The following is a 24,819-nucleotide window of genomic DNA, read 5'->3' as shown; positions in this document are numbered from 1 at the left end:
CTTGTAGTAACTTTTACTCAACTAGGCGTGCCAGAAGGGCTGAGGTTGTTCTTGGAAACGAGGTGCAGAACAGAGAACCCAAATTACCAAGCGGCTCCTTCAGGGCTAGTGCTCCATAATGGAACTGGTATCATGAGTGCTTTCATTACTTAACCACTTGCCAACTCTGTCACGCAGATATGCTGCAGCACAATAGCTCTGCTGGGCGAAATCCTGTACGGGTACGTCCCACCAGAGGGCGCATGCACTACACGACGGGGGATCTGGTGCACGTGGCCAGCGGGTATAATGGCCGCCGGCCACGCGCAATCGCGTGCACGAGTGCTGTCATGGGGATTTGTGTGTGTGTGTGTGTGTGTGTGCAAACACACAAATCCCTGTGCTGTCGGAGGAGAGGAGCCATATCGTTTTTTAATATATAACCAAGAACGGTTTCACCCCAACACCTACTAAGTAGGAAAATGATATGGCTTCTCTCCTAATCGGTCACATCCCCACACAGTTAAAACATGCTGAGGGAACGCACATTTAACCCCTTGATCGCCCCCTAGTGTTAACCCCTTCCCTGCCAGTGACCTTTACACAGTAATCAGTACATTTTTATTGCACTGATCGCTGTATAAATGCCAGTGGTCCCAAAAACGTGCCAAAAGTCTCCGATCTGTCCGTCCGCATTGTCACAGTACCACTAAAAATCGCAGATCACCAGCATTACTAGTGAAAAAAAAATACCATAAAAATGCCAAACAAAATTCCCATAGTTTGTAGACACTATGAGCTAGATTCACGTAGCTTTTACATTGGCGTATCTATTGATACGCCGCGTAAGTCAGAAGATGCGCCGTCGTATCTATGCGTGCTATTCACGGAGCTAGATACGCCTGAATTTCAGCTTCCTCCGACCAAAGCAAGTGTTAGTACGCCGTCGTATCTAGGGTGCATATTTACGCTGGCCGCTAGGGGCGCTTCCGTAGAATATGTAAATGACCTAGATACGCCGATTCACGAACGTGCTTGCACCCGCTACGCCGTTTACGTAAGGCTTACGTCCGGCGTAACGTTACCCCTGCTATGAGGCGCAGCCAATGTTAAAGTATGGATGTCGGAACAGCCGTCGAATTTTACGTTGTTTACGTAAGTGGTAAGTGGTACGTGAATGGGGCTGTGCATAGGTTACGTTCACTTCGAAAGCATTGAGCCGACGTATCTTAGGGAGTATATGCAAAGTGACTCTGAGAATGCGCCGTTCGTTCAAGAAAACATTTACATGGGGTCACGGCTAATTTGTATACAACACGCCCACTACCTTCCACATTTAAATTAGGCGGGCTTACGCATGCCTAGTTACACTACGCCGGCGCAACGTACTGCGCCAGATCTTTGTGAATAATGGTCTGGGCGCCCTATTTTACGTCGGCGTAGCGCATACGAGATGCGCTACGCCGGCCAAAATATACACCAAGCTACGTGAATCTAGCTCTATAACTTTTGTGAAAACCAATGAATATACGCTTATTGCGTTTTCTTTGTTTTTTTACCATTGGCCTAAACTGAGAATTATTTTTTTATTTTTTATTTCGCTCTTTTTCTGTTTATAGCACAGAAAATAAAAACCGCAGAGGTGATTAAATACCACCAAAAGAAGGTTTGGGTAAAATTTTAAAAAGTGCTCTGGTCAGGAAGGGGGCAAATTCTTCCGGGCTGAAGCGGTTAAAGTAACCACAAACTGTACTCATAATATGTTTGTTATTATGGTCCTTTAAATTATTTCACAAAAACTACTGGCGCACCCTTGATGGGGGTTTATAGGTGTCCTAATCCTTGTTTAATGTCTGCTTCGTCTGAACAGCTTGGTCTGCATTTAAATGTATTACTGGCTATACATACATGCATGTGAAATCAAAGAATTTTGATACAGAATAATATCATTACAATTATTAACCACATGCGGTTATCAGAATACATTTTTTTATTGTTATAGTAGCACTTTAATTAAAGCCTACAATGTTACCAACAGAACAATTAAGAATAACCGATTTTGTAATATAACTATTTTGCGACTCTTCGTGGGGCAATTATAACTGGGCTTTCAGCCCAAAAGGCATTATCTTTAATTAAATGAAAGAATCCAAGCAGCTTATTGTATAGAAGCATGTGTCTATACCACGGCAAAATCAAATTGCAGAATTCTAGCACTCAGTATAAGAAATGTTTTATGAATATATAACTACTGAATCAGAAATCTAAGGCTACACACTGAGAGTCTCTGATGTCATATCATATTTTTAGCAAGGACACAATTCTTTGCCTGGAAACAAATCTAGTTAAATGACTATGGTTGTCTGTCCTTTAAAGCTCAACTCCAGGATCGCCTGCAAATACTCCAAATCCTTGCCAAAACTCCCAAATCATTTAACACTGACGGGTTCTTACAATGGTCAGTTTTTATTAGTATCTAAATCTTCTAAGTACATTTTGATAATGCCTGACAAATGTTATTCGAAAGTACTTGAATATTTTACTTGCTTTTAACATTTGATTTTGGAATAAATGGAATTTCCTGAACTACGCAGGAGCCCTCGGTTCTGGCACTAAGCTCTGAAGGTCCGGCAAGGTATGACGAACATTTTATAGAGCATGCATCGGAGACGCAACTGGTTACAAGGCCGGGTGAATATCTCCCAGATAGTGCAATAAGGATTTGTAGGTAAAAATGACCGAGCGGGGTGTTCTACCGCTTTAACATTTTGCATGGGCTTCAAATGTCTAAAATGTCAAATGTCTAAAGTAGACCTTTCATTAAAGCTGCCCATAAATGTTTTTAAAAAAAAAAAGTCAGTGTGCTGATCAAAAAATAAAAAAAAACACATTTTCCCATCCACATATTTGAGGTGAATAGAGGAATCCTCCCTGCTGTGCTATTGTATTCTGACACTGGGGACTCTTCCTCTATCAGAATACACTGATCAGCGATACAGTACAGATTGTAGGAAAATGTTTCAACATTCAAGACAAGCCGATCATTAGATGGACTTTGTCACAGATGTATTGAAATTCTGCCAGTCCTTGCTGAACTGGTCAATTTTCTTATCCTATGGCCAGCGTAAAGCCCCATACACACGGGCGTAATGTTAGGGGACAACGGCCAGTTAAAAAAGATGTCAGACATTCGGCCCATGTGTATGACGGTCTGTCCGACAGAAGCTGTTGGGCATGCATGCTGGGAAACCAGCAGCCGACCAAATCCTGATCAGGGCACTTGGCCTATGGCAGAGATTGCTGATTGGAGTGTTCTGGTGGGGGAGCGCTCCCCTGTCAGAACACAACAGCTCAGATCAACCTAAGGCCTTGGCAATGACCACATGGTCTCTACTTACCAGAAGTACTGTGGCTGTTTCACATCATAAGAGACCTCAGATAGTCTATTACAGACTTTTCCTCTACCTTTACCCTAGAGAAACTCTTGTAGTAATTTTCAGGTTTCACAGAACCACTAATAAATTTCATTAAATTGGGTCATTGGGAACATACCCCCTACATTGATGGTCAGTGGTAAGAATGCCCCTCTTACAGTGGGGGTAAGAATGCCACAGATACAGGTAGTTAAAAAGATCATTATCATAATGTCCCTGGCTCTGCCAAGTGATGTTGGCCTGATCACTATGCAGGCTTTATTAGATTGGAGGTTAGTTGGCCACAGCTCAAGGAACCACTAGAAACCACTGGAGGAACTCTTGAGTTCCATTTGAACCCTAGTTAAGAATTGATGGTGTATTTGTTTTCAATCAGAGAGACGTTGCCTGGTAGACTTTACAATATGGCCACTCCCATTTTGGATATGTGACATATTAAAAGTTTTTTTCTATACCCCTAACACACACTAATAAGATTTACCCTAAACTGATTGCTTTCACGTGTATATATATAAAAAAAAAAAAAATCCTTTGTGAGAACGTTCTCTTGGTAAGAAGTGACAACTAACAAGCTTGTGTCCAGTTTATCTTGTTCTACTTAAAAAATCTAGCAAAGCATTTCCAAACCAATGCACTTAAAATGATATGTACTGTAGGACAGGCCCGGACTGGCCATAGGGCAGACCGGGCATATGCCCGGTAGGCCGACCTGGCCAGGGCCACCCGTGCCGTAGCCTGTTGCTGTTCAGGCTGCACAGCGGTAGGTAAGCGCCGACCGCGGCCTGAACATGGTTAACACAGGCCGCGGCCGCCGCTCGCCGATACCGCTATGCGGCCGTGCCTGTGCCTTCAGCGGAACTTTCGGCTGCATCGGCTGAGCTGTGTGTCTCACTCACACACAGCCCAGCCTCAGAGCCGATACGAACAGTTCCGCTCCTCTGCTCCCAGGGACTGCTCCTCCTCCTCCTACAGCCAAGGTGTCACGGTCAGGTCTGCACGGTGGGGCAAGGGGGAGAGCTGCAGGCTGCTGGCAGGACGTTTCCCCCGCTCACCCCCTCCCCTTCTCTTGTCGGGACTCGGCAGCACAATACATGTGAGGAGATGTCCTCACAACAGCAGCAGCCAATCGGAAGAAACAGAAAGGCATTATGGGAAATGTAGTCCCAGAGATAGTTGGCCCAATTGTTTTCAGAAGGCAGCTAACTACACTCCCCAGCATGCACTCTGCTGGGGGGGGGAGAACCCAAAAACACGCTAAAGGAGTGCTTATGGCTGCTATTATAGGAGACATGTAAATTGAAAGAGAGGACTGTGCTGGGGACATAGTTGCCAACATTTTTTAAAAATTTCCAGGGACACTTTGCAGCACAGCTATTAATTAATTACCACACTGACTTCTCCGAAGCTCCACCCACTCCGCATAATCTTCGCCTGGCGAAGATTATGCGTAGTGGGTGGAGCTTCGGGGAAGTCAGTGTGGTAATTAATTAATAGCTGTGCTGCAAAGTGTCCCTGGACAAATGTTGGCAACTATGGGGGAACTAATAGCCCCAGCACCAACAAAGAGAGCAACGCTGTACCGCACCACCAGGGAGAGCCACGCTGTACCGCACCACCAGGGAGAGCCACGCTGTACCGCACCACCAGGGAGAGCCACGCTGTACCCACACCACCAGGGAGAGCCACGCTGTACCGCACCAACAAAGAGAGGCACGCTGTACCGCACCACCAAAGAGAGCAACGCTGTACCGCACCACCAGGGAGAGCCACGCTGTACCGCACCACCAGGGAGAGCCACGCTGTACCGCACCACCAGGGAGAGCCACGCTGTACCGCACCACCAGGGAGAGCCACGCTGTACCGCACCACCAGGGAGAGCCACGCTGTACCCACACCACCAGGGAGAGCCACGCTGTACCGCACCAACAAAGAGAGGCACGCTGTACCGCACCACCAGGGAGAGCCACGCTGTACCGCACCACCAGGGAGAGCCACGCTGTACCCACACCACCAGGGAGAGCCACGCTGTACCGCACCAACAAAGAGAGGCACGCTGTACCGCACCACCAGGGAGAGGCACGCTGTACCGCACCACCAGGGAGAGCCACGCTGTACCGCACCACCAGGGAGAGCCACGCTGTACCGCACCACCAGGGAGAGCCACGCTGTACCCACACCACCAGGGAGAGCCACGCTGTACTGCACCAACAAAGAGAGGCACGCTGTACCGCACCACCAAAGAGAGCAACGCTGTACCGCACCACCAGGGAGAGCCACGCTGTACCGCACCACCAGGGAGAGCCACGCTGTACCGCACCACCAGGGAGAGCCACGCTGTACCGCACCACCAAGGAGAGCCACGCTGTACCGCACCACCAGAGAGAGCTACGCTGTACCGCACCACCAGAGAGAGCCACGCTGTACCGCACCACCAGAGAGAGCCACGCTGTACCGCACCACCAGAGAGCCACGCTGTACCCACACCACCAGAGAACCATACTGTGCAGTACCACACCACCAGAGAGAGAGCCACACTGTTCCTGCACCACCAGAGAGAGAGAGCCACGCTGTACCGCACCACCAAAAAGAAAGCAGGTCAGTGTCACTGGGCAGTGTGGGCACAATACTAGACAGACAGTACTAGCATTGTATGGCCACAATAGGACTGGGACAGTGTAATATAAAGGGGACTGCACTGTAAAGGGGCACTGTAATCATTGCAGTGCCCCTTTACAATGCAGTTCCCGTTATATTACAGTGTTTCCTGTACATTACAGTGTGGAGAGCAGGGCCGACACCAGCCGCCCACGAATGTCTACCGCGCTGCGCCGCCCCCCCCCCCCCCCCCCGGGTCCCTGGAATAATTGGCTGCTCAGTCTAAAATGCCCGGGCCTATTTTTTGTCCCAGTCCGGGCCTGCTGTAGGATGCAGAGTTGAGTTTGTTAGGAAGATTCATTAGAAAGCTTGTGAGTACAGCGGAAATCAGTGGTGTGTGCAAGTCTTCTGCATCTCATTTCCAGCCAAGCCTTCCCTCCATCTGAGCACAATCCATCAAATCGTGATAAAAGTTGAAAGCGCTTTGCTATGGAATTTTGGAACTGTGTCCCTCACCGTTGATATTTAAATGTTTAATATAAAGAGGCAGGTTCATTGATCATTTTGGCAAATGGTATTGAATTATTGCCCAGCCTAATAGCCATGTTTTTTATCTTTATTCCCCGAGCATACAATTGTAAAGGAAATTTGTAAGTTCTGTATATAATTGTATTCTATTTTGTATGTATTGCACACTGCCCTCACTGTGCACACAGCACTAATAATGTTTTCATAACATGTTTGCATTCTTTTGAGTCCTGATTAGAATTAGCCTGCCTATGTTACGCCCCTTGTTACCATAAACGTACAATTGAAATATTAATGTGTTACCTACGTAATCATGTGTATAAAAACCTTCAATTGCATCATAATAAGGCAGAACATATATTTGGAAAGATGCAGAGTGTACAGTCTATTTTGTCTGTTCCCTACTGCAGTAGTTATTATTAATTTGGATCCACTAATCAATATGCGGATAGGCGTTGCCTATCTATAAAATGTCCAGGTCACAATGCTTTACCTTTTATGTAACGTTGCCTAGTAGGGAAAAAAGGCTTGTTTGCACTACATATGGTGACCTGTTTTTTGTTTGTTTTTTCTACATAAGTCACGACTAGGGCACATAGGAAACTATTGTTTACTATGTTTTAGGTGCACGCTACAACACTGTGGTAATATGCTGTGCAGAAAAATGTAGCACATCAGATGGTGACACAGGTCAATGCATTGCACCATGCTAAGGTGGAGTGTACTCAAGGTTGGGGGGGGGGGGAGTAAAGACTGCAGATTGCAATGTATTGAAACGGAACACTTGGCAAAACTGAGCCCACATACTAAATTGGAGCGTTTTTTGCCGCGGGTAGTGTGAACGGGTCCTAAATCAACCATTTAGTTGGTAATAATCCTTCATTACCATAATAGAAAGAAAGGAATACCCCCTGAACTGGGACTTTAAATGGCAACAATACTACAAAGGGTTGAATAAAATCTAAGTAATAGATTTTTTATAAAATCACACATGTGATAATTGTTAAACACATGACAAAAAACAAAAACACAGACAGACACTGCCAGGGTGGATGGCGCACTCCCATGGATCATCACAGAACAGGATAAGGATTGAGGGATATATATCCAGAAAGTTCTCTATTGAAGGACTATGGAAGGCCTTACTTGGCCATTTTCTGACTAATCTAGTTCCTGGTACCTGTTTCAATACGCAATTTGCGCAATCGATCTGACATTGGGATCTCTGTGGGGTATCCTTGGCTGAAATTTGGGGACCACACCTAAGCCTCCAACCACACCATCCACTGGCAGTGACGATTTAGTCTCTGCTTGAATAAATGTACATTGGAATACTGCACATTTGGTCTTATGCTGAATCTAGATTTTCCTATATAAATCCCCATGACGAAGGGCTTGAACCTGAAACGCGTCCGGTACCAAAGATTGTTTTCGGACATTGGAGAGTAACCACTATAGACCATATGGGCCAGATTCACAGAGTCTTACGCCGACGTATCTGTTGATACGCCGTCGTAAGTCCAAATGTGCGCCGTCGTATCTATGCGCTGATTCTCTAAATCCGATACGCCTGAATTGTGGCAAGATACGACCGACGTAAGTCTCCTACGCCGTCGTATCTTGGGTGCATATTTACGCTGGTCGCAAGGGGCGCTTCCGTTGATTTACGCGTCAAATATGTAAATGAGCTAGATACGCCAAATCACAAATGTACTTGCGCCCGTCGCAGTAAGCTACCCCGTTTACGTAAGGCGTACGTCCGGCGTAAAGATAAAACACCTCTATAGGTGGCGCAGCAAATGCAAATGTATGGACGATGGAACAGCCGTCGGATTTTACGTCGTTTACGTAAGTCGTACGTGAATGGGGCTGGGCGTAGGTTACGTTCACGTCGTTGCCATTGAGCCGTCGTATCTTAGGGTGTAAATTTGACGTGATTCTGAGCATGCGCCATTTGTTCGGCGCTTCATTTACATGGGGTCAAGATTCATTTTAATACAACACGTCCACTACCTTTAGGCGGGCTTACGCCGGTCCATTTATGATACGCCGACGTAACTTACGGAGCAAATGCTTTGAGACTACTGTACTTGCCTCTCTGTTACGTCGGCGTAGCGCATATGAGATGCGCTACGCCCGCACAAAGATACGCCGCTCTCTGTGAATCTGGCCCTATATGTACAACATTTATTCATGGTTGCAAGATATTCTGTTATTGTTTTTTTGTCATGTGTTTTAACAATAAAATGTGTGATTGATTTATTTTTTTAATACAATTTTCAATAAATACTTGGATTTTATTCAACCCTTTTGTAGTATTATTGCCATTTAAAGTCCAATTTCAGGCTGTATTCCTTTCTTTCTATATACAGGGATGCGGCAACTAACTACAATATTCAGTCATGATGAAAACATATCGATCATTCCCATAATAAAGCTGAACTAAAGATCTAAATATATGCCATATTCCTTAAACATCATGGAATGTATTGAGGTGCATTTGAGGGAGGGGCAGTACAGGGGCCAATCAGGTGTGCTGCATGCACATGTGCTGACAAGGAGCTTGTTGGCAAGATGAGAACAGAGGGGATGACTTGTCAAGATTTTCCCCATTCACTGTCCCATCACAGGCTGGGTGGGGGCAGGGAGATGACCAAGCTGGCTTAGCACTCTGGTTGTGCTGTCTGGCAGGGCTATGTAAATCTCAGGACTGGATGGGCAGATTTACATATCCTTGTACAAGTCAATTTATACCTATATGTATTTTAATTGTGTATTTCCCTGCTTACCCAGAGTTCAGCTTTAAAGGAAGCAGCAGCATACGTGTTGTGAGTCAGTAACTCAAAGTATTGAGACCAGAGTCAGCCAAGCAACTAGCATTTTTAGGAGGTCAGCAATAGAAGGCTCTGGACTTCCCTCTCCGAACACTGTGAATATAAATAGGCTAATTTCATAGGGGGTAAAAAAAAATATGACGCAAGCAATAATCTCTAGCAACCAATCAGATGTCCTCTTTCATCAATGTGCTGCAGTGGGAACAGTGAACAGTAATTGGCAACTATTTGCTACTGCACTATGCACATTGTTCTTTACTTCTTTAAAATGTGTCCGAAACAAATTGTAAGCACATGATTTCCCCTTTAAAAACAATGTTGTATTCCTTTCCTGCAATAAATGTTATAAATGACTTGTAGAACTTGACCTGTAAAACACCATTGGTTTATTGTGCCTCCAGTTCCTCCTTAAGCCTGAGACTTTTTATATGAACTTTGGAAATTTAACAATATGTTGACATTTGGTAATGAATGCAGCTCTCTAGTTCCTGAACCTGAGTTTTCCTTTTTAAGATACAGAACACATTGTTAAAATGCGAATCCTGCCCAGACTGTTTGTTGCTGTGACAGTCTGTTTAACCTCGATCTTACTGATATTGAATCCACCACTTTTGTATAATGATATACAAAGATTCATTTTATATTTAATTTAATGTTTAGTTTAGTTTAGTTATTGGTTGTATTGTAAATGTACCAGTTTATATTTTTAGAGTGGAATAGCAATTATCAGGGATGGAATATAGGCATTACTACAGTGCCCTCTAGTGGACTACTGAAGCTATGCTTCCAGTCCTTATCATATATTTCACTGCTTTTAGGATGTGACCTGTTTAATAATACTTAAGTTTGAATTTACTGGAATACATTTGTAAATTGTCTAGATGCAATAACCGTTCAGAAATGGGCATTAACCACACACCCTTTCTGTACAATCTTCTTTTTTTTTTTTTAGATTAACCAACAACTAAAGCCGTGGCCAGAAGTTTTAAGAATGATACAAATATTATCACAAAGTCTTCTGCTTCAGTGTTTTTAGATTGTTTTGTCAGATGTTACTATGGTATACTGAAGTAAATTTACAAGAATTACATAAGTGTCAAAGTTTTTTTTTTTACAATTACATTAAGTTAATGCGAAGAGTCAATATTTGCAGTGTTGACGCTTCTTTTTCAAAACTTTTGCATCTCCCCCTTGCATGCCATCAATCAACTTCTGGGCCGCATCCTGACTGATGGCAGCCCATTCTTGCATAATCAATTGTTGGAGATTGTCAGCATTTGTGGGGTTTTTTTGTTCACCCCTCCTCTTTAGGTTTGACCACTTGAATTCTCAATGGACCTAAAGTGATAGTAAAGGTTTGTTTTTTTAATAACAAACATGTCATACTTGCCTCCACTGTGAAGCTTGTTTTGCACAGAGTGGCCCCGATCCTCATCTTCTGGGGTCCCTCGGCGGCTGTCTCGGCTCCTCTCCACTTCTGATAATCCCCTTTGAGAAGCGCTCTTTCAAGAGGGTTACCTTGCAGGCGCGCTCCCGAGTCCTGTATTCGGGCCCCTAGTCGCCAACTACAGTATTTGGCCCCGCCCCCTGGCCCTCACCTCATTGGAGTTGATTGACAGCAGCACGAGCCAATGGCTGCACTGCTATCAATCTATCCAATGAAGAGCCGAGAAGCCAGCGCGTTCACGACGCGGGACTTTCGAGGGCTCAGGTTAGTAAAAGGGGGGGCTGGGGGGCTTGATGATGTTTTTTCACCTTAATGTATAGGATGTATAGGATGCATTTGGTGAAAAACCAGTGATCACTGTCCATTTGGAGCAGTAAGGAGCCGGATTTACCATCTCCTACCCCGCTCTCCATCCTGACATTTCCAGGGAGTGGAGGAGGAGCACCGAAGGGGAGAGAAACACGGCGGCATACACGGGATACACACGGTGGCATACACGGGATACACACGGCGGCATACACGGGATACACACGGCGGCATACACGGGATACACACGGCGGCATACACGGGATACACACGGCGGCATACACGGGATACACACGGCGGCATACACGGGATACACACGGCGGCATACACGGGATACATGGCGGCATACACGGCGGCTTTCAGCTGCTTTAAAATCAGCGGTGATCGGCGCTTGTAACTTCCCCACGCACGGATCACCGCCAACAGTACAAGTATCGGGCAAATGCTTGGTATCGGGACAACCCTAATAGGCAGCAGACTTTGTGAAAATGTATATTTGTGTCATTCTCAAAACCGTTGGCTTTACATCTGTAGTTGGAAGATTTACTTTTTTTGGATATAAACTGAATAGATTTGGTAGGTGGGCCCTTACACTATGTACGTTGTTCCTGCTGACTCAAGGAGATTGAATAAATCAATGTGTGGGCAGCTCTACTGTAACTGCAAAGTAATGTTAGCGGACAAGTCTCGGATTAACCCATCCTCTTATATAGCACATGGTACAGGAATAAAATTCCCATTGGAAAAATGTTAAAAGCTGTTATATCCTTAAAGGGGAACCCCAGCCAAAACACTTCTTCCATTCTTGGATGTGGTGGGAAAGGATTGGCACCTCTTTCAGGTTTTAAATGCTGTCTATGTCTTCGTGTGAGAGACTCACTCCTACTTTCTGTCTTTGGTGAGCATTTGCACTAGAACATGTTAAAGGAAAAAGAGGGAAACTCTCTAAACTGAGACACCACATTAAATGTTTTCTTCTGAGCAAGAAGTGCAGAAAACAACTTTCCTAAGATCTGATATACAGATGACCGCTTTCACACTTGTACGACTTGTCCCACAATTTGGGACTGCAAAGTAGCATGACAAGTCGTTCCCCATGATTTCCAATGACAACCATTCATATTAGTAGGACGTCAAGTCGTGCCGACTTCAAAGTAGTCCCTGCACTACTTTGGTCCGACTTTTTAATACAAGTTCAGGTTCATAGACCTCAAGTTTCCCTGAAATTGCGGCAAAATCGCACGACTTTGAAGTCAGGGTAGTGTGAAAAGGGCCTTAATGTCACAATAGACAAATGTTTCCTAAATTAAAAGTAATTCTGAACTGCTGCATTTCCTATGACAGCTGCTATGCAGTGCTCTCTTAGGGCAGGTATAGGTGACCACTATAGAGGCTCTATGAGCTATGTCTGCATCAGGCTGAATTTGTCAGTTGTGCGGAGTACAGTGCAGAGTATCCACAACTTATGTGATCCTTGTTGATGTGACATCCACAATAAATCTTGGATTTAGCACACAAGTATTTGCAAATGCCTGCAGTATCGGTGATGAGTACACTAAATCTGAACCCGGTTCCTGCAGTGTGTGGATACCAATACGGATGAGTGGTGGATTGTTGTGTGATATGTATCCACATCCAAGTACAGTAGCAATTAAGATATGTCCCTTTCATGTACTTACATAATTGTGTGAGTGATTTCAATTGCATATATAATATAGTTTTGTTGCAGAGTAAAATGATGAGGTCATTATTTGTGAGTTCCTCTGTCTGGCTTTTAAGATTGGTCTTCGTTTCAAGCTAAATACTCCCTTCAACAAGAATGCATCTAAACTGACCAGCTAACAAAAGCTGAACATAAATATGAAAACTAAGGGAAAAAAAAGAAACTTTCTGTAATCTGTTCTTAGTAGAAGCAAAAGGACCCTACTGCATTGCTGATTTCTTGGTTGTACTGATACAAACTTGATATGCAAAATGCACACGGGCATGAAGCATGTATAAAACCTTTTAGCACAGCATACTCACCACGTGTACAAAAGTTCACAACTGTACACAAGTCTATGAAAACCCTATACTGCTAGGGTTCTCTGCATTCAAGTTTAAGACAATTACAGTATAGAGCTCAGATTGACCTTTTCCGTGCAATTCATCTTCTCCAGATGGAAGGATAGACTGTACCTGAAACATTACACTGTGTTTTATACTGTAATTTGTCTGATTTAATAAATGACCTAATCCAGGTTTAAAGTGATTCTCATGAATGTGGTATTTTCTTAGATTTGATTGTGTCCACTAACAGATGAGCTAGAGAACCATAGCATTGTATTGGTACTGTACGGTACTGTACATTCACTATATTTTACGTTGCCCACATTTTCAGGTAAGTGGTTGTGTTTGTAACTGAGAAATACCCACGTAGCTGGGCCTATAATACAGATCTGCTTCTAGATACTTTATAGCCCTGACAGGTCATATTTTTTGTTTCCATTGCAGCCTGGAGAGCCAATGCATGTCAATCTGCCTCTGTCCCAACAGGTGTCTAATGAGGGCAGGATGTCCATGTCCGAATCGGTGTCTGAATTCTTTGATGCACAGGAAGTGCTCCTGTCTGCTAGTTCATCTGAGAATGAGGTAAGTCATATGTTCTATCTACCAGACTTGTTTAACAATCTATTTTTTATCTGTGATGTAGAGAAAATGGTCTACAGAAGAGACCTCCAGAAGCTTAATTTTATATACCAGAGAACAGTGAACCCATAATTGCCCAAAACGTATTTTACCTTTTTTACTTGAATACCGACTGTAGAAGCAATTGAGACTGCATGGATACATTTTAAAACTGCAGAAGACCCTCAAAAGCCTAGCAGAACTCAATAAAAAACAAGTTTACTTGTCAGCTCTTTTCCTTACTACTAAGGATGAGCTCCAGCGTGTTCGCACACTCCACCTGCAGAGCCCTCCAGGAAGTCGGCACTGCGCTGCGCTAATCACAGGATGTGAGACATTGTTCCGATGCGCGGCTGCAGAGATCGGGAAATGTCTCCCTGACTGTGATTAGCGCAGCACAGTGCCAACTTCCTGCCAGGCTCTGCACGTGTGAACTGAACTGAGCTTCATAGAGCTCTCGATGCATTATTATAAAGAAGGTTTTACCATTACATACACTAACTGATATGATTTTATACACCCAGTTTCATAGCTAGAAAGTAATTTATGGTACTTATGGTACACGTGGAGTGTGCAAACATGCCGGAGCTCATCCTTGCCACCTATTTTAAAGAGATTCTAAAGGTTGTTTCTCTTCCGTTCATAGACGGACACAGCCTTCATTGACATTAGCTACTTTTGTATACAAGTGGTCTGTCCAGCTTCATAAACTGATAAAAATGTGTATATAGCCTATATTTAGATATCTAAACGGCTGCACCATTAGAGATAAAAAAAAAAAGTGTTTCTTTGCTTAAAGATCATTAACTTCGATATTTCTGCCTTCCATGCAGGTATCGGATGACGAGTCCTACATCAGCGATGTCAGTGATAACATCTCTGAAGACAACACCAGCTTTGCGGATAATGTTTCCCGTCAGAGTACTGTATCAGATTTTTTTTTATGACATTATTTAGAGATACATTATTTGATAGTGAGTTATAAGAACAAGTTGGAATATAAATATATAAGATTTCTTTTACGAGTACACAATTTTTGGGGCTTGCATCAAGATGTAGGAAAAGAGTTGGGCCCTGTTCATACTTGTACGCAAGATCACAACATTCCCATGGCACACAAAAATGTGCATCTTTTTTTTGCAGGTATTTATTTTTCATGGCGCCCCAACAGAATGTGAGAAATTTTGCTCCAAGGTGCATAACAACAATGTACCATGCGCTTTGGGGAAGCACAATCTAAAAAAAGGAGGTGCTTGCTATACTTTTGTGTGATTGTTGCGCGGGTGTGCCGGAGGTTTTAAAGTCGTCTGCTCTTTGGTATATCCTGTGCTGCCCAATACAGACTATGTATGAAAGCTGACTCCTATGGGACCCACTTTTCACCCTGTTGGATACCAGCAAATGTGGTGTTAATGATAAATCTGATGGCAGGTTGTAGAGAATTGCATGCACAACAAATTGGGGCTCTATTTCTAATTTGTGACTTTCCTGCTCTGTTAGCCAAACACACCACAGGCCAACAGGAAAGGTGGGCTTCCAATAATTTCCTCCAAGCTTGGCTTAGCACATGGACTATGACGAAGGGTGTAAGGCCCCGTACACACGGTCGGTTTGGTCCGATGAGAATGAACCGAAGTTCATTTTCATCGGACCAAACCGACCATGTGTATAGGCTATTGGTCTGGTTTCCTTCGGTCCAAAATGTCTAAACATGCTTAGTACAGAAAAGCATCGGTTCAAAACCCGCGCATGCTCAGAATCAAGTCGACGCATGCTTGGAAGCATTGAACTTTGTTTTATTCAGCACGTCGTGTGTTTGACCTCACCGCATTCTGACCCGATCGGATTTTGGACTGATGGTGTGTACACATATCAGGCCGTACGGCCACTTCAGAGGTGAACCGATGAAAACGGTCCGACGGGCCAGTCTCATCGGTTTGGTCCGACCGTGTGAACGGGGTCTAAGTGGTCCACATAGACAAGCAATCGGTTTCTTGAAATTCCACAGCATTGCCACCTTACTCTACTCTTCCTTGTTTCCTTCTTTTAAAACTCCCACTATTCTTTTCCATTTATAACCATTGATGTTTAATACAGGTCCCATCATGGGATCTGTATTGAGCGGTTCGTTGGTTGATCTTGGTTAGAATCAAATAAATGAATGTAAATAAAATAAATGTAAATACACATAAAATACATGTGAAAATTATTTTGATATAACATTTTGTGGCCACCAGCATTCATTGTATGTATATGCACCAGGGCTGATGTGATTGGTGATGGTATTGCTTTATTATAATCTTATGTGTTCTACAAAAGTACCATAGATTACTTTCTAGCTATGAAACTGGGTGTATAAAATCATATCAGTTAGTGTATGTAATGTTAAAACTAGGGTTGTCCCGATACCGATACTAGTATCGGTATCGGGACCGATTCCGAGTATTTGCGGGAGTACTCGTACTCCCGCAAATACCCCCGATACCAAAATAGAATACCGCCGCCGTTCGCCGCATCCCCGCTACCGCCGACTGTGTAATACGCCGGGAACATTACAGCTTTGAATAGCTGTAATGATTCGCACCGCGCATAGACACTCCCCCTCGCTCGGGTGAACTGTCCAATCCCGAGCGAGGGGGAGTGTCTATACGCAGCGCGGCGCCAATCATTACAGCGATTCAAAGTTGTTCAGAATCGGCTGGTTGGCATAATTACCTGGATGGGGAGTTGGAAGGAGAGAGGTTCAGCCTGGGTAGCAGGAGGGACACGTCTGACAGTTGGCAGCTCAAAAGCGCCGTACTTTAATCAGCCATCGCGGCGGCGTCTGACGAATCCGTCCGCCGCGATGCGGACACGTGATCCTGACATCAAAAACGCCCTCTCAGCTGTAACATCAGCTGACCAGAACGGCGAATCGGAAAGCGCCCCCTGAGCGGCCAATAAGAAAAAGGCCTGAAGAGGCGGCGCTGAACAGACCCGCACCATCTTGGAAGCTGGAAAGCTTCCAATACTGATTTGACATGGGAAAACAAATGTAGTGAAAGGCGCGTTTGAAGGAGGAACTGACGCGCTATAAAGATAAAGAAGCCTGAGGAGGGACGGCTGACATATAAGATCATAAAAAACGGACCCATAGGAGAAAATAAAAAAGGGGATTGGTTGAACCAATTAACCCCATAGGTCCCTACATGTCCGTACAGTTCAACTGAGAGAATGCAGGTCCAGGTAGAGGAGCCCAGCACCCCTAGAGGCAAGTGCTGTCAAAGCAACAAGATGCATGACATGCTGGAAGAAATATATATATACTGTAAATTAAACTATTTGTTTAAAGAGTGGATTATTATAATAGGATCAAAATAATGCGCCCAGTTTCGTTACAGTTCCTGAAAAAGCAGATTCCGTTACATGATTATGATACAAAAGGACATCCACACATGTTAAATACAAAAATGGAAATAATACAATAATTTGAAAATCAAAAAATAGTTTCAAAAAGATATTTAACAGAAAAAAAAGAGAGAAAAAAATGGCTGGATGGGGGGATACATGGCTGGATACATGGCTGCATGGGGGGAGACAATGGCTGCATGGGGGGAGACAATGGCTGCATGGGGGGAGACAATGGCTGCATGGGGGGAGACAATGGCTGCATGGGGGGATACATGGCTGCATGGGGGGGGAGACATGGCTGCATGGGGGGGGAGACATGGCTGCATGGGGGGGGAGACATGGCTGGATGGGGGGGATACATGGCTGCATCTGTGGGGGGACATGGCTGCATTTGGGGACACATTTAAAAAAAGTATCGGTATTCGGTATCGGCGACTACTTGAAAAAAAGTATCGGTACTTGTACTCAGTCCTAAAAAAGTGGTATCGGGACAACCCTAGTTAAAACCTTCTTTATAATAATGCATCGAGAGCTCTATGAGGCTCAGTTCACATCTTGGCATATTTGGTTGACAACCGTGGTAAAATCGCGGGAAGCCCGTCGCCCTAAAGTACTTTTTACTGTGATTGTCACCTGAGTAATCGTGGGAAAATGGCTCTGCATTTGGGGTGCTATTGAAATTGATGGGCAATGCACGAGGATCACACGGACATCCCGCGACTAGCAGCTATTGCGAATTATGGTCCGAATTGCTGCAATTCCGCACTTGATTCGGAATGCGGAAATGTGTCTCTGCTGGGAAGATTTGACTGTCTTTATTTGTCCCAGTAGCCGATTGTGGGGAAATCCCAAATGTTACAGTTGACACCCAAACAGGGGAGGAGGGGAAATTTTCCTATGGAAAATACCTGTTCCAACTCCCTAAGAAGGGAGGGGGGGTTCCCATTTACTTCTTGTTGTATTGTATCGCGGCAACATCTCTCTAAGAGGGGCCTTAGCCAGTCATACTGTATCCAAACAAAAAAAGGCTTGCATGCACTCTAAGCACACTAATTATTACCCACATTGGAAACTGAACTGGAAAATATGAACTGTGATATCTTAAGATATGTTCTGTATGTACACAATCTACATATCTTTTTACCCATCATGCTCTAACAGTTATTTTCTGTTGCCCAGTTCTCAATGGAGAACTGTTAGGTGGTGCTTTTAGAACTGGACGCCGGATTAGCCTTCCTGCACCTTCACCTGACACCAGCAATATCAATCTTTGGAATATTCTAAGGAATAATATTGGCAAAGACCTGTCCAAAGTCTCCATGCCAGTAGAACTTAATGAGCCTCTAAATACCTTACAGCACCTTTGTGAAGAATTGGAGTATAGCGAGCTGTTGGATAAGGCTGCTGAGACAGATGATCCTCATGAACGTATGGTACAGTAAATGTTTTGTGGGGTATTGCACACACCTTTGACAGCGTGGGTTTTATTTAAAGCAAACCTTACAGTACTAGTATCTTGGTAAACCAGTCAGAAAACGAAATATGCAGGCACAAACCCTTTGGGAAGTCCTCTTGTGTGCCTTGGGAGCCTTCATGTGCAAATTTAGATATTTCTAGCACTACGAGAGCTAGTACTCTCCCTTTTATCCCTGTTGGCCAGTAAGGTTTGAATTTGTGTTTCAACATTGTGTTGCCCATATGTTAATCATGAGGCTAGTCTAGTAAGATCAAGATACTGGCAGGTAGAATAAATACATTAAAATAAATCTTTAAATTTTTATGTATGAAAATTATTATTGCATAAATGACATTCTGGTAAAAAATGCAATGGGCTTTCTAATTGGAAAGCCCAGCACTACTTTTATTCCAAGAAATGGTTTTAATGCACTATTTAGGATGCTGGTGTGTCTTCTAGCAAAAGGGGTGGGAAGATGGGTGGCTGCAGCGACAATATCAAATATGCATATGCATTTTTTATATTTGTTCAAAAATACTTTTGATTTCCTTTCAGTATGTCTGTATGTGCTTAATGCTTTTTCTGTGATATGTTAAATGTGAGGATGTGCACATATACAGCAAACTTCCCTGCAAATTCTAGCACCATTGCTGTTTTTCACAACATGATACGTCGATGTAGGGGAAAATTAAATTTACAGATTTATTATTTATAAAAAAACATTGTACAAACCGCATTTAACATATAAGCCACTTGGATGTCACTGCTCTTAGAAGAAACCTGTGAAGACAGAAATATGAAAGCTTCCATTGCCACTTTGGTTTTTAAATGTGCATGTTCTGTGTTGTTTACTGCTATTGCTAATTGACTGGAACAAGCATGTAGGGGGCAGTTTAGACTTTTATAAAATGTCAGTTTATCCCAGGTTAGTGACTCACTACTGAAGTAAGAGTGACAACCTTCATGCATGCAACTTTTAACAAGGAGTCGGCAGTGGCTGTCCTCCTCCATATCACTGTCTTCGTAGGTTCCTGTGAGGCCTTGTACACACGACCGAGGAACTCGACGTTCCAAACACATCGAGTTCCTCGTCGAGTTCAGTGTGGAAGCTGCCAAGGAACTCGGCGGGCCGACTTTTCCCATTGACTAACGAGAAAATAGAGAACATGTTCTCTTTTCGGCCCGACGAGTTCCTCGTCGGCTTCCTCGCTGAAAAGTGTACACACGACCGAGTTTCTCGCCAGAATCCAGCTCCGACCGAGTTTCTGGCTGAATTCTGCCGAGAAACTCGGTCGTGTGTACGGGGCCTGAGAGATGAGATTTGATTGGTTGACATGGACAATAATGACCTGCAGATTACAGCCAATGCCTTTTGGCAACCAATCAGACAATGATGCTCTTTGCACTCCTTTAAGCCTGATACATCACACAATTCTATATAGACACACTCCAATGTCTGGGGGGCTTATCATTCCACATTCTGTTTTTCAGGCCCTTATTGCTGCATTTGCAGTCTCAGGATATGCTGCCACGTATTACCGAGCTGGGAGCAAGCCTTTCAACCCTGTGCTCGGGGAAACTTATGAATGTATAAGAGAAGACAAAGGATTTCGATTTTTTTCTGAACAGGTGAAGTTGATTAGTGACATGAAACTGTAACACAAGTTGGAGTTTTTCACATTTGTATCACATCGGATTTATTCATCCAAAATGACATTTTAGTTTTAGCTACATGCCTGTGACTTGAATTGTGTGCTAGCTTCTCGTATATCTCTGAGACGTCATGGTGGTGTGATGTAAGGGTATGAACTTTGGCAGGAGATCTCACTCCTGGAATCCCCAATGGAAGCCCTATTGGGTTATTCAGCCCAACAGCATCCTCCATTAAGGCTCCATACACACTGGCTTAAAAAAACATTGCTTCTGCAGAGGTTTTGTGTTCTGCCTGTAGAAGCAGCTTAATATTATCCTATGTGTCCATTCACACTAGGACGTTAATAGGCATATTTTGAGCTCAACGTGTAGAGGAAGTAAAAAAAAACTTCTGGTTTGCTTTTCTCATTGGAGTTCACTGGCAGAAAAAAACGAAACTCTCTTAAACGCGTCTAAACTTTGTACAAAAAATGCGCTATATGAGCATTTTTTACTCCCAAGAGAACAGACGTTTTTTTAAGCCCAGTGTACATGGAGCCAAACTCATTTTCTGGTGCACTGTTGCATTTGATCAAGTATGCTGCTGAAAAGTATGTTCTATACACCTTTCTTATTTATATCTCCTGATTAATTTAAATGATTTTTGCTACCAATAGAGACCCCAGGCTGGGATATCAACCATATGCGCATATTGATCTCCTATAATTAGAGATCACGTCCATCTGGTAAGCGGCAGTGTTATTGTTTGGTGGAGACGCTATCCTGTCAGCACTTTTTCCTGGACTGGAACAATTGGATTTGTTGAACACTGGGGATATTTACGTTTATATGGACACACTGCATTCATTTTTATTATATTCACATTTTTTACCTTTGACGCTTTGTTAATGGAATTCCTAAGGGTTTTTTTTTGTTTGTTCACACGGACTGCTATTTATTCACTTGATAATTCTCAGGTTTCTACCTACCGTATTTATCGGCGTATACCGCGCACTTTTTCACCTTGAAAAAAATGTGAAAAAAGCATGTGCGCGTTATACGCCGATGTGCGCGGTATACGCCGATATACAGTCACAAAAATACAGTGTACATACTGTACAACAATGTACATACTTTTCGGAGACACCGGAGCCTGTGTAATGTGCGGCCAGCCTGTGTGATGCGCGGGTCTCGGGCGCTCGATGTTCGGCAGCCATCCCCCCCACTGCAGTGCTGTAATCAGCAATCGGAGCCACCGTCGGAGCCTGGGTTATGTGCGGGACTTGATGCCCAGTCCCGCACATCTTTAGTGCCGTGATCAGCGTCGGAGCCCGGAGCCTGGAGCCTGGAGCATGGTTCTGTGCGGGCGGACGCTGCAGTGGACAGAGAACGCCTCCTGCTCCAAGTCTCGCGGTAGTCAGCGTAGTCAGCGTAACTTTCCCGCCGTGGTTACGCTGATTACCGCGAGATTCAGAGCCATTGAGAAAAAACTGCTCCATTCATCTACTCCTTAAGGTACACATCACTTCCGAATTAAAACGTTAATGGTGGGGGGGAGAGAGCCGGTGTTTTAGCATAAATCCGTCCATTGTCCTAACCTGCAAGCAATGAATCCCCAAAATAATTCCCAAATTATTCCAATAAATAAATAAAAAAACGAACTGGAATGTTTAAAAAAAAAAACATTTCAGTTCGTTTTTCTTTTTATTTATTGGAATTATTTTGGAATTATTTGGGGGATTTATTCAGGGCTTGGATAATGAATGTCAGACAGGTTGTATGTTTTTTTTTTTTTTTTTAAACGATACAACCTGTCTGACATTCATTATCCAAGCACTGAATAAATCCCCCAAATAATTCCAAAATATTTCCAATAAATAAATAAAATAAAAAAACGAACTGAAATGTTTAAAAAAATATGAAATGTCATTAATGAAAGAGAATGCGCTCTACGATATTGCATGTAATTTGCACTGCAGTGTAAATCACATGCGATGTCGGTGCGATGCGATTTTATGCATCGCATTCTGACCAAACTCGCACAGTACCATTTTTGTGGTCCGCACCAGAATCGGATCACACCTATGCAATCCAATTCAGGTCCGAACTGTCAGTTCGCAGTGCGATATGCGAGCTGAAATGGGGGTGTCATTAACAAATGTATTGACACTCCCCGCAGATCGCATATGGCAATGTGAACTGCTATGTGAGTTGGGTGTGATTCGGGAACCCTGTAAATCCACTGCGGGTTCCCGCATCGCACCCGACTCGCACAGCAGTTCACACTGTCCTATGCGATCTGCGGGGAGTGTCAATACATTGTTAATGACACCCCTATTTTAGCTCGCATATCGCAATGCAAACTGACAGTTCAGACATGAATCAGATCGCCTGGGTGTGAACACCCATGCGATCCAATTCTGGTGCGGACCCAAAAAAGGGGTCCTGTGCGAGTTTGGTCCAAATGCAATGCAAGTATGGTAATAACACCAGTATTACCATACCATACTACACACATTACAACAGAGTACTGGTAAATGTACACACCCAATACTACCTTGCTCTTTTTATTTAAATTTAGGTAAAAAGAATACCACTGGTATCCCTAATGGAATAAAAAAAAAAGCGTGGAGCATATACAGCTGGTTTCAAATTAAAGGTTGTGGAATATGCCAAACAACATGGAAATAGGGCTGCAGCAAGGCATTTTGGAGAGCCCCCAACAGAAAGCACAATACGAGATTGGCGGAAAATGGAAGAAAAACTAAAGACATTATTAAAAACAAAATGCAATTTTCGCAGCGGTATTGTTAAATGGCCAACATTAGAAGAAAAGGTGAAGGAATTTGTTGTTAATAATAGAAAAGCTGGCATTGCTTTATCAACAAAAATGATAATCATCCAAGCAGTGAAAATCAGCAAAGAGTTGAAAATACAAGATTTTAAAGGGACAACATCATGGTGTCAAAGGTTTATGAAGAGGCATGAACTTCGGATGCGAACAAGAACCAGGATTGCCCAGCGTATGCCGGAAGATTATGAGGAGAAGATGATAAATTTCCATCACTTTATTATCAAACAGCGGAAAAGACACAATTTTGAAATTGGTCAAATCGGCAACATGGACGAAGAACCCCTCACTTTTGATGTTCCTTCAAATAAAACCGTGGAAGCAAAAGGTGCCAAGTCCGTTACGATTAAAACTTCAGGGCATGAAAAAAATCATTATACCGTGGTCCTTGCGTGCACTGCAGATGGTAACAAGCTGCCACCATTGGTCATTTTTAAAAGGAAAACTCTTCCAAAGGAGAAAATTCCAAGTGGCATAAAGGTGCATGTTCACCCTAAAGGTTGGATGGACGAAGAAGGCATGAAATTTTGGATCAGAAATGTGTGGGAGAAGCGCCCGGGTGCTTTGTTAAAGAAGCCGGCCTTGTTAGTACTGGACTCATTTAGATCTCATCTCACAGAGCAAACAAAGAAGGAATTTAAAATGTGCAACACTGAGATGGCAGTCATTCCCGGAGGACTAACATCACAATTACAGCCATTAGATGTTTCCATTAATAAGCCCTTCAAAGGCTTTATGCGTGAAGAATGGAATAAATACATGTGTGATGAAAGCCAACACGAACTTACAAATTCTGGGCGATTGAAAAGACCTGGCATTACCACAGTGTGCGAGTGGATTAAGACTTCGTGGGACTCGGTCAACGAAGACATTGTAATCAAGTCTTTTAAGAAATGTGGCATAAGCAATGCTTTGGATGGGAAAGAAGATGAGGTGCTATATGAAGACAGTAGCAGTGAAAGCAGCAGTGTTGAGTGTGATCTGGAAGATAGTGAAGATGAAGAGTTTCTTGGATTCGCAGAAACCGATTTCTAAATGTTAAACTTCTGCAAAAACCTGTACTGTACCTTATTATCCAAGTTTATTCGTTAAAACAGTTGATTTTTGTTTCAGGTTATGTTCATTCCTTTGATAAGTGCCTAACTATTAATAAAAACAAGTTTTGAGCTACTTTTGTTTTGCTTCAAAGTTCTTTATTTAAAATTTAGTTTTTTTTCCTGAAACTTCCCTCTTAAAATTAGGTGCGCGTTATACGCCGGTGCGCGTTATACGCCGATAAATACGGTAATTTAGGAATTCACCTATTCTCATTATCCTATTGAGGTATCAGAGACCTATTTACAGATATCATTTTTTTTCACTCAGTTGGTGTTTCATAATTTGAATTGATATTTTCCTAGCACTTCATTATCACTAGTGTCGCATTTTAGCTTATAACAGCGCAGCTCTTCCTTTGACCATAATTTAAATGAATGTCTGAATTAAAAAAGGCTGTTAAGATTGTTCCAATACTTGGTGACTACTATTTTCAAACATATAAAATAAAGTTTAGTATTAAAATTTTACCTGCACTGTCAGTTAATAAACCATGAGCAGGAGTATAACATGGGCAACAAAAGGTGTTGGAACTCGCCCTTCTTTATCTTCTAGGCCTCTCTGGGAGCCCCTAAACCTGCAAGTGCTGACTTGAGCTGAGAAGT

At 43.3% G+C, this 24,819-nt stretch overlaps 1 protein-coding gene across 5 annotated transcripts in view; it reads left to right on the top strand.

Moving 5' to 3' along the window:
* Positions 1-24,819, top strand: part of OSBPL6 (oxysterol binding protein like 6) — a 281,392-nt gene that overhangs the window by 225,883 nt on the left and 30,690 nt on the right. For 4 of the 5 annotated variants that reach the window (XM_040357666.1, XM_040357661.1, XM_040357662.1 and 1 more), the window contains 4 exons: positions 13,617-13,754; positions 14,624-14,711; positions 18,360-18,613; positions 20,128-20,265. In XM_040357666.1, the coding sequence (XP_040213600.1) occupies positions 13,617-13,754; positions 14,624-14,711; positions 18,360-18,613; positions 20,128-20,265 (618 nt within the window). The remainder of the gene's footprint in view (positions 1-13,616; positions 13,755-14,623; positions 14,712-18,359; positions 18,614-20,127; positions 20,266-24,819) is intronic. The other variant, XM_040357664.1, reaches the window with a different exon arrangement.

This window comes from Rana temporaria, chromosome 6 (assembly GCF_905171775.1).
Source record: "Rana temporaria chromosome 6, aRanTem1.1, whole genome shotgun sequence".
Lineage (NCBI taxonomy): Eukaryota > Metazoa > Chordata > Amphibia > Anura > Ranidae > Rana > Rana temporaria.
The sequence above is the reverse complement of the archived record's forward strand: the minus strand, read 5'-3'. Positions and strand labels throughout refer to the sequence as shown.